General features: G+C 51.7%; 3 protein-coding genes across 3 annotated transcripts; 1 reads left to right on the plus strand and 2 right to left on the minus strand.

The window, feature by feature from the left end:
• Positions 1-1,346: 1,346 nt before the first annotated feature.
• On the minus strand, positions 1,347-2,027 carry BU25DRAFT_35924 (uncharacterized protein). Its single transcript, XM_033703635.1, has one exon. It carries the CDS (start codon positions 1,926-1,928, stop codon positions 1,557-1,559), a length of 372 nt encoding a protein of 123 aa, XP_033562634.1. The 5' UTR covers positions 1,929-2,027; the 3' UTR covers positions 1,347-1,556.
• A 666-nt stretch (positions 2,028-2,693) lies between these two features.
• BU25DRAFT_35997 (uncharacterized protein) lies at positions 2,694-4,258 on the minus strand. The gene is made up of 5 exons (XM_033703658.1): positions 4,218-4,258; positions 3,745-4,168; positions 3,099-3,687; positions 3,012-3,050; positions 2,694-2,959 (listed from the first exon to the last, which is right to left on the minus strand). Exons 2-5 carry the CDS (start codon positions 3,964-3,966, stop codon positions 2,775-2,777), a joined length of 1,035 nt encoding a protein of 344 aa, XP_033562635.1. The 5' UTR covers positions 3,967-4,168; positions 4,218-4,258; the 3' UTR covers positions 2,694-2,774.
• A 2,252-nt stretch (positions 4,259-6,510) lies between these two features.
• Positions 6,511-8,869, plus strand: BU25DRAFT_410004 (uncharacterized protein). The gene is made up of 3 exons (XM_033706182.1): positions 6,511-6,793; positions 6,946-7,057; positions 7,115-8,869. Exons 1-3 carry the CDS (start codon positions 6,618-6,620, stop codon positions 8,537-8,539), a joined length of 1,713 nt encoding a protein of 570 aa, XP_033562636.1. The 5' UTR covers positions 6,511-6,617; the 3' UTR covers positions 8,540-8,869.
• The last annotated feature ends 636 nt before the right edge of the window (positions 8,870-9,505 follow it).

Below are 9,505 nucleotides of genomic sequence, written 5' to 3' on the forward strand. Positions count from 1 at the left end.
TGGGGATACCACAAGTGGTAAAAAGGATAAGTGATAAAGAAGGGATCAAGTGTAGGGATACCACAAAGGATCAGTAAGGAGTGAGTTGAGGAGTGAAGGTTGAAGTATTGAATTGAGTTGCAAGCATGAGTGAGAACTATCTAGAGGTGGGAAGAAGGGGGTTCATATACCTAGATGGTGTTGAAGTTGTACTTTAAGCAAAGCTCGTAAGCACTATTCAATTGGTTCTTGAGGATGAGCTCTGGTACTGGAACAGTAGGGGTAAGTCACCTGGGTGAAACACCTAACGATGGCTTGGGGTAATGATGAGTAGTACAGGCAATCTGTCTAGCTCAAAGGTTGGTTGAGATCCAATGACAAACTTAATTGACGAGGTTAACACAAACCATAAGGGTTGTGTTCCTACACATATATATACAGTCCACCAGATCTTCTCATTGACGAGCAGAGTTGGTCCTGGCCAATCCAGATGGATTGCAGTTCGTCAACGAGCATTGTACCATGCTCGTTGACAAGCACTCACATGACATTGCTTGTTGATGAGCTCCGTCACATGGGTCAGCTCGGTTGAGAGCAATCCCCTAGGCACCGGCCGGGCAGCCTTGCCTTGCTGCACCTTCCTCCAGGCTTCCGTGTTTGGTTGGTGGTTACTTATTGCCTGCCGTCCTATCGTGGGACGTAGGATCGTAACAGATGGGTGGCAAGCTGACAAATGGATGCTAATACAAGTATAAGGACTGGAAGGGTTGTTGTTGGCTGCAAGCCATGTCAGGATGACACAGCTGCAAGCCATGTCAGGATGACACAGCTGCAAGCCAAGGAGGAAATTGTCACAAGTATTTCCCCTTACATGTATTGGCCAGCCCTCAGATGTACTCTGGGGCTGGACCAGAGGCTCACAGGCCACCTGTATATATTCCTCACAAACTTTGAGGCTCAGCCATCAAGGGTTTGTCTAATCTCATCCCATTTGGCCCCATTTGGCCCCAATCCATCCTGTGTCCGATTGCCTGCCTACAGTGACCTACAGTTGTGGAGTTATCACGCATTGCAATGAAGGTGTTGTGTGGGGAAGGTGTGTTGGAGAACTAGCGTCAAAAAGTGTCCGGATAATTGTTTGGACCAGGTGATTCCATTGTTGAAATCACAAAATGAGGAACAAGAGTAATGGAGGAGAGCTATTGAAGGAAGCCGAGTAAAAAGTGACTAGTCCTAATTGAGTAGTCCACAGTCTGCGCCAGGTAAGACCTATGGCGGGCACGGCAGGTACCAAGGGTGACCAAATAACAACATCTGGGTTAGGAGACTGCAGATGGTACACACATTAAGCTTCGAGCACATCACAATTACAAGTTGAGGGTATGTTTAGATCCTATGTTCATTCATATAACTTAGACCGCTCTTGCAGTCATGCTACCGTATTCGCTGACGTAGCGGCCATCAATGGCATTCACCCCTCTCCTAACATAAAATCAAAAATCCGGTATCCTAAACGCCGTGCAATCATGCATTGCATATATACACCTCTTCATTCAGCTCACAGATGTATCAAACATCTATTTGGCGCTGGAAGGAGTGCCGTAGTCCTTGCCGGTAGTGTTCTGGAGCCCAGGGTGGTCTTTCTGGTCGCGGGTAACAGCATCATTGGGGATACCGCTTAAGCCATCCTTGCCTTCGCGGCCAGCAGCGCCAACGGAACCAATGGATGCGGGCTCACGGAGAGTCGAGCCGCCCTGGCCCGAGGCAGAGATATCGGCAGACTGACCGCCGGAACCGACGTTGACGGTGCGCGCGTCGGAGGAGTTGAAGTCGGAGGCCGTGGGCGGCTGCTCGGGGAGAGGCAGGTTCGACTTGACCTCGTCGACGGTGGAGGGGTTAGCCTTCATGTCGGTGGTGGTGGGAGCGTAGCCTTGCTTCGAGTAAACCATTTTGAGTGATGTGTGGCTGGGTTGGTGTTAGTTGTGGTGTTCGCGACGAGTAGGTTGCATGATTGAGGAGCTGTCAAGGCGAAGTTGAAGCTTCCACACGTCGCAACAATAGATCAAAACTTACGTTGTTAGGTCTTTGGAAAAGATAAGATAAAGAAGTGATGTCGATGAGTTTTGGAGTGCGATTAAATGTGTGGTTATGGTACTAAAGAGAAATCACTTTTCGCAGGCGCGTTTGGGAACTTTATTGACGAGGGGAGCGGGCCAAGACCGTGACATCATTTTGACACAAAAACTACGACCCTCATCGAAGGTTCGCATGCCCTCATCAACCACAATTCAGTGGGTCCCTGCATCATCAAGCGGGGACTGTTTTGCAGAATTGAGCAATGCAAGTGCTGTTGCAGGGACTTTCGGAAGGGTTGAGCCGCATTTCCCTGGTTCGGTGGAGGCACGATGCCTGAGAGAGGAGCTTTTGACGACGTTGAGCCCCATAAGGTTCTGAAGCCGAAGGATCGTGGTCGCGTGCCCTGCTCCAAAGTCAACACATTGCATCATCATTGGACGGCCTAAGCCATCATGCAACTGGGCATCTTTGTCTCACGATCGCGATATCGCGAAGAACCTGGAAATAGGAAGCACCATGGTGGACGATTTGTATTCGCGCATTGTGTGCGTATGTCATTGGAGGAACCCTCTTCCCGTTGTCAGTCTGAAAAATACTACGTAGAACAATTCGGTGAAAGAGAACGGCGTTGAAAGCAGTTGATTGTGGTTGCTGCAGGGTGGTAATTACGCGAAAAAAAGCTTCTAGGACGGAAGTTTATCAGTAACAATACCGCTCGGTTAGGGTATCGCAGCCCAGGTGTGCGACAGCCAAGCTTGAAAGGAGGTCGTCAGTACGTCCGGATACATGGAATTCAAGTACGCAGGTGTAACGAAGTCGTAACGTCCTTCGGCCGTGGCCAGATGTGTTGCGATACGTTGCTGCTGGGTAATGTCATCAGCGACGCTGAGTTGATACTGGAGACCTGTAGATGACGGTCAGTATATGGAGACCAAGAGTGAGGTTAATGGGTTTACCTGATGGGTTCTGCCACTCAAGAGGATGCAACGGACGACCTAGGGCGGAGTCAGTCACGCTCGACTAGGGTAAGAATACGATCGCACCTCTGCATGTCTTGATGAGCTCGATGAGAGCGTTGACACTCATCCTCTCGCCGCACATGGACATCTCCACAGGCCAACGCGGTATATCCAATGACCGGACCACGAACTTGGCGACATCGTATATCGATGTCAAGCAAAGGTACGAGTAGTTGTTTGCAGCATCGTAGACTGGTGCTACCGCAGTCATGTTGCGAAGGTCTGCAATGTAGTCTCCTTCACCACTTGCGATGTTGGCGCCGATCTGGTGTGCTCGAAGCCCGCCAACAGCGAAGCGTTCGTAGAAGATGCCGCACACAAAGGCAGTCGACTGGATGTATGCAGCGTATTGCCGGAGCAAATTGAGAGCTGGGCTCTGGCCGCGGTCTAGTATGCTGTTCGGCACTCGCTGCCCTGGTTGGCCTTCGAACTCGGCTGGAGCAAATCGACGAACGCGACACTGCACGGCTGCTTCGATGAGTCGGAGCTGGGGCTTGCCGGTCACTGTCGAAATGACTGTGTCCACGCCCATCAATGCGTGCTGTAGGGATGACGAACTCTTGTAGTTCACAACTTGGCACTGATAACCTTGCGATATGAGGACAGTCTGGTTCTAAAATGTGTCAGTGTTGACGCAAAGATGTAGTTACTAGGTGAAATCCAACGAAACTTCTTGATACTCACTATTCTGGACAGAATAATAACTTGATGACTGGTTGACTCCTGGATCTTTTGAGCAATCAGGAGTGCGAGGCTGCAAGTACCGGCAACAGCTACACGCATGGTGGATATGCTTCGTCGAAACGCGGCTCAGCGAAAACCTGAGTAATTTGAGTGTGTTCTTGCTGTGCACTTTCGTGATTTGGACGACTTCATAAAGGCGTCTTTCCATGCCAAATCTCTTATCTCCACGACCAAGCGTCTATCACGGTAACACAAAGTATTGATGCCCATGACTCAGAGGTAGAGTAGTGGGCTCGAATACGGTGAAGGAACGTGCAGTCTTGTAAGATCGGAGGTTGTGTGCACTCTAGGAAGGTTGGATCCTTAAGCGACACAGGGTAGGACTTCCATACGCCTCCAACCCAAATGATCTAAACTGTGTAAGCCAATGATTCCGAAATTGAAGAGGATGCAACCTACGCTATGACAAGGACGTCGGAACTTCAAGTTGGGTGAAATGTAGTGCGGGACGGAAGAAACGCCCACCGTCTTTTGAAACGCGCAGGGATGTCTGTGTGTAGGCAACTTGAGCAGTGAGAGATGACCAACAGCGAGATGACTTTATGGTGGTCCCTGCGGTTGCCTGCTTTCGACTGGTCTCTGCGACAGCTACCAATGTGACCACATATTACGACCAGAGCTGATTAGCGTCAAAGAGTCAAGGTAGGCGCCCTTTAGTCCTGGTCATACCATGGACCATCTCGATGTGCAGTGTCTGCATGTGTGTATCAACGCGTGGTCAAGGGCGGATGTCGCCTGCACTCGCAGGCGAGGATGCCAGGCTCAGAGAGCCGCATGTCTTGGTTAATGATTTCCTGGATTATCCACGAATCAAGGGTGAAAATATACCCCACAATGTACGCGTCAATTCTGGTCAACTCGAATGCAGTATCACATGCTTGAGGCCTCCATGCGGTAGAGAAAAGACTTAAGAGTGTTAGGTGCGTGAACAAATGCAGGAACTTTGTGGCGTCTTGCCGCGGGCCTCAAGCTCTTCCAGTCGACTCACATTAAAGGAAAGCGTGGGCAAACACATAGGGCTAGCCCTAAACTATGATTTGACTCGACGTTACATGATGTTTGTGTGGACTTGTGTGGGGTGCATGTACCGGAATGACAGAACCGCGGCGGCGGAAAGATGCTGGACTTGCATGTCTAGCGACTTGTCTAGCATACAGTCAGATACATTCGCATGAGAGACTCACCAATCAAACACTACTCGAAAGGGAGTGAGGTTGCTAAGGAAAACGGCTAGGATCATGGGACCAAAATCCGGTGACCCGTCCAAGACGTCGCTCTGCCCGATAATGCCTCAGGAACACAAGTTCGGACCCGCCATACAGAGGGAAATCCCAGGAACACGCGTCTGGGTCGACTCGAAGGATGTTAGATCATCTCCGGGTAATACTGAAAACCGTTCAGCCTCGCTGCCGGGTTTGCGGTTCAACAAGCCCAGGGCGTGCAGCAGCCGCAGAACAAGTTGGTCTGCAGTGGTTACACAACAATGACTGGCAGATAGCGACTGTTCCAATTTCCAAAATCCAGCTCTTGCAAGAGTGACTTCTGCCTTGAGGTGAGTTTGACTTCACCGGTGCTAGTGGAGTACCTCTGCAAGACAAGGACATTGAGCGTATGAGGTTCGTTGCAGACTTGCAGACGGCCAGATGCCGGGAGGTTTAGTGCTTGTAGGTGCATATGTCGTAGACGTAAACATCGGCATGAAGTTCAGCTCGTCTTACGGTGAAGCCGCCAAGGGCGGTGTTGGGCTGAAGCAGTAGCGGGAACGTTGCCTAGTTGTTGCCTTCTCAGCACGTAGAGTCAGTGGCGGCAGTTCGAGTTGAATGGCGATCATCTGATGAAAGGCGTTGCTTTACTTTTGATCCTCGAGGGTTGTGAAGGAGAGATGTTGAGGTGGGGCCGAGGTCCATGGTTGGCCCGCTGGCGGCTTCCCCGAGCTCTTTTGCCACCAGTACATGAACGGCTAAGTCAGTCACATGACGACGCGATTTGGAAGGAACGATTGAAGTTTAACAAACACTTTCCAAAAATCATTCACCATACGCGACGCGTAAAGACATACGAGTCTTTGTGGCCAATAAAGGCGCGAAGATGTGTAAATGCAATTACCCTTTCTGTAATGTTTTGAGCAGGCGAGCCATGTGAAGAAGTTGTTGAACTCGTGTGATGAAGGCAGCTGGCAAATTGACGCGTAAGAATCAGTCCGTGGGCTTCATCTTTTGCTGCTGCGAGGTAGTAGACGATGACTGGTACCACATATACGGTAGCAGTAGGAATGAATAGTCAAGACTGTAGAACGACCCAAAGCCATATTGACCAGGCGAAGCAGAATGGCTAGCAGGACCCGCTGCGTGGTTTCGAGACGCGTTCTTCGCGATCCACCATGGTTCATGCTGATAACCGAGCTCGTGCTCGTGCTGTGGTGCAGATTCGGAGAATATGATCCACGACGTATCAAAGTCGCTCAACACCTCACCGACACTTGCAATCGGAAGCTAGACAGCGCATGATTGAAAATCAACAAAAAGTGCATGTGTGCGACCATCGACGAATGCAGAATCAGAAGTTGTATTGCAGAAACATGAGGCTTAAGCGGAAGGACGCACGGACTTCAAGTTCTCAACCGGGGAAAGTGCACAGGATGATGTCTTGCATCCCGACAGCCGGCGCAACGCGCTCTACCAACGCGTCCAACATTCCCTGCCACCAATTCGTTTTCTATTACTTTCCTCAGGATCTAATGCCAATTGCCTCTTGACACAATCGCTTTTTGCTCGCCCATTGTCACGGTCGTTGTTCGAAATGTCACCCTCGTCGCCACTTCCAGTCGCGTCTGATCCCATTGGCAGACGCGCCAGTCCGCCTACAGTCACGACGGATTTTGCATTTCTTGTGCATTCGCCAGAAACAGTTGCGAATAAAATGCCTCCAGATGTCGACAACAAACCTCTCGCTCGTCAGAAACGCAGACGCACTTCGTAAGTTTTGTTCCCCTGAAGTCATTCCATCCCATCTCTCGTGTTGAGCATTTCGGAGACGCGGTCACGGTGGCTCGTGCCACATGCGGACTTCGGCTGCGCCCATGACCCCACCAACTCCGCAACCCAGTGCGCTGACCTCCATCCCACAGTAAGGAGGACGAAGACATTCTTAAGGCTGAGTACTTGATCAACTCGAAACCAGACAAGGCCGCGCGTCTGGAGATTGTCAGCAAAGTCGCGCTTGGCGAGAAGGAGGTCCAGGTTTGTCCACCCATTTCGTTACACGTGACGAGCGTGCGCAACTAAAACCACCAACAGATCTGGTTTCAGAACAAAAGACAGAACGACCGCCGCCGCTCGCGACCCCTCGAGCCCTCTTCTTCTGCGTCGCTGATGTCATCGTCGTCCAATATGTCTGATCCCGCGACTGAAGACGAGCACGCGCGCGACAGCGGGAGCGCGCCAGAGCCGGAGCCCGAGGCGCCCAAGACCGACGCACCAGCGCGAGCAACGACGCCTGGAGTCGCTTCAGACGAAACAGCTCCAGAGCCGCACACGACTGAGAAGACCACAGCAGTAGCAGAAAACGACACCCAGACAACGACACAGCCAACAGTAGAGCCCTCCAACGACCCTCAGACTATCGGTACTGCGCCCACAGAAATCAGCGACTCCCAGCAGAGCGCATCAGGGTCACAGAGTGCTCAACCTCGAACATCATGGATCTCGAACCGTCGCAGCGCGTCTTTCGTACGCTCTGCTGAAGACTACGCGCCAGAGACTATCACATTTCCGAACCCACCTCCTAAAGCTACCGAGTCCCCTAAGACATCGAAGTCGGTGAACACGCGTCCTCTGAAACGCGCACACTCCTTTGTACGGATAGCCACAAACGAAGATGGCTCAGCACACATCGTCACAGATCTCGACAAGACCCCATCTCCTCCTCATCCAAAGACGGCCCCGGTCCCTTTCGCCCGCGCCGCCGCTGGTCTAGGAAGAAGCTACAGTGCTGTGGGCTTGAATGATCGTCTCTTTGCTGCGGCGAGAGGAGAGCCTAGTCCGAAAATGGCTCGGGTCTCACCCAACATTGGCAGGAGTAGAGATTCAAGGGCTTGGGAATTCTGGTGTGATCCTGATACACGACACAACACAAGCTTGACAGCACGCGCAGAGCAGGAAGGCAGTGGAAGTGCAGCAGACGCCATTGGACTATTGCGCGCGAATAGGAGGATCCTCGCTCAGAACCAGGCACGACAGAACACACCTCTGAAGTCGAGACAGAGCTCGCACAGAGTGCTCGGCTCATCAGGAGTGAAGAAGTCCCGGGGATCCATCCAACGCGCGTCAACTTTCAACGTGTTCTCGAGTGGAAAGAAGCAGAGAGACAGCGATGAGACAGAGTCAGACGAGTTCCCTTCTACAGAATCCGACAAGGAGAACTGGGAGCCAGACATGCCAAAATCAGTGCGTAGGCGGGGCTTTGCTACACCTGGTTCAGCGACACGACCACGTCAAGTTCTCGGCGAGAACACTAACATCATCTCACAGAGTGCCAGCCTCGGTGCTCTGCTAGCTAAAGCAAAGAAAGGAGGCAAGGGCACCGTCGACCCAGAGCAAAACGACGAATTGAGGGCATTCATGAACGGTGACAACGGCAGTGCACGCACAAACTTGAGCTCAGCAGAAGAAGCAGGATGCGTGGAAGGGTTGTTGGCACTGAGTCAGGGCCAATGGAGGTGATTAGGAGGATGGCTTCGGGTTCAGAAGGACGTCGTCAGGCCATTAGCTGCTTGATCTGTCTGTTTGATTTTGTCACAGCATTTAGCGCATCGGTGTTGGTGTTGGTGTTCGATATGGACGGCGTTATACCAACCTACAAAGAGAGACCTGGAGTTCAGGAGTTGCTACATCGGTCTTGTTTGGTACTTGTTACCAGTGCAATGCATTTTACCAGCCGCGGGACTCCTTACACCGGACACACTCGACTTGCTCACAGCAACTATTCTAGATTCGTCGAACGCAAGGTGCACCGCTCGCTTTGATATGTTTCACAGCAAGCTGAGACGCCCACACTCTTTGTACAGGCACGGCTACGCTTGGACCACGTTACCAAGCTCCTTTCACTTCCAGCCGCCGGTTCAAAAAAAAAGCACCGCGATCTCGCAGACCGAACTATCAACAACATTCGACAACTCACAATCATTTCTACCTTCACGATGCCAGTGCCATGTCCAGATCGACCGCCATCGGCAGCCGATCGCGCTACAGTGGAACCACCAACTTCTTCACTTGATACGGTTCTGCGTATGGTCTCAGAATCGTCGCCTCCTAATCTATCAACCCCTTCATTTCTGGCCATGTCTGAAGCAACCCAGCAACGTCCAAGCACATCACGCGACAGCACGGCACATGCTGAGACATCATCTCTACGCTCTCAAGCAGACCCCTTCATGACCAGCGTCCTCCCTGTCCCCGCCCAGCCCGACACGACTTGCAGCACATGTCTCGAGCCGCTAGCCGACGATGTGGTCAAGATGGTCAAGTACGGACACATGTTTCACTGGACATGTATCCTACCGTGATTCCAGAGCAGATCTCATAGGCGAGACGTATGTCCGAACTGGTGTACGGAACTGTTCAAACCGGAGCCGCTGAGTGTGCCTTACGAGCCTATACCTCTTGGTTCCTTCTCCGGTCGTGGCGGTG

The sequence above is a fragment of the Macroventuria anomochaeta genome (genome assembly GCF_010093625.1).
Source record: "Macroventuria anomochaeta strain CBS 525.71 unplaced genomic scaffold BU25scaffold_13, whole genome shotgun sequence".
In the NCBI taxonomy this organism is placed as follows: Eukaryota; Fungi; Ascomycota; class Dothideomycetes; order Pleosporales; family Didymellaceae; genus Macroventuria; species Macroventuria anomochaeta.

Excerpts from the sequence above, each read along its gene's own strand:
- BU25DRAFT_35924 (XM_033703635.1), bottom strand. The coding sequence starts at position 1,928 with ATGGTTTACTCGAAGCAAGGCTACGCTCCCACCACCACCGACATGAAG.
- BU25DRAFT_35997 (XM_033703658.1), bottom strand. The coding sequence starts at position 3,966 with ATGGAAAGACGCCTTTATGAAGTCGTCCAAATCACGAAAGTGCACAGC. Across the intron at positions 3,688-3,744 it reads AGAATAGTGAGTATCAAGAA|AACCAGACTGTCCTCATATC; the intron begins GTTTCGTTGGAT and ends GACACATTTTAG. Across the intron at positions 3,051-3,098 it reads GCTCATCAAGACATGCAGAG|GTCGTCCGTTGCATCCTCTT; the intron begins GTGCGATCGTAT and ends ACTCCGCCCTAG.
- BU25DRAFT_410004 (XM_033706182.1), top strand. The coding sequence starts at position 6,618 with ATGTCACCCTCGTCGCCACTTCCAGTCGCGTCTGATCCCATTGGCAGA. Across the intron at positions 6,794-6,945 it reads CAGAAACGCAGACGCACTTC|TAAGGAGGACGAAGACATTC; the intron begins GTAAGTTTTGTT and ends TCCATCCCACAG. Across the intron at positions 7,058-7,114 it reads TTGGCGAGAAGGAGGTCCAG|ATCTGGTTTCAGAACAAAAG; the intron begins GTTTGTCCACCC and ends AACCACCAACAG.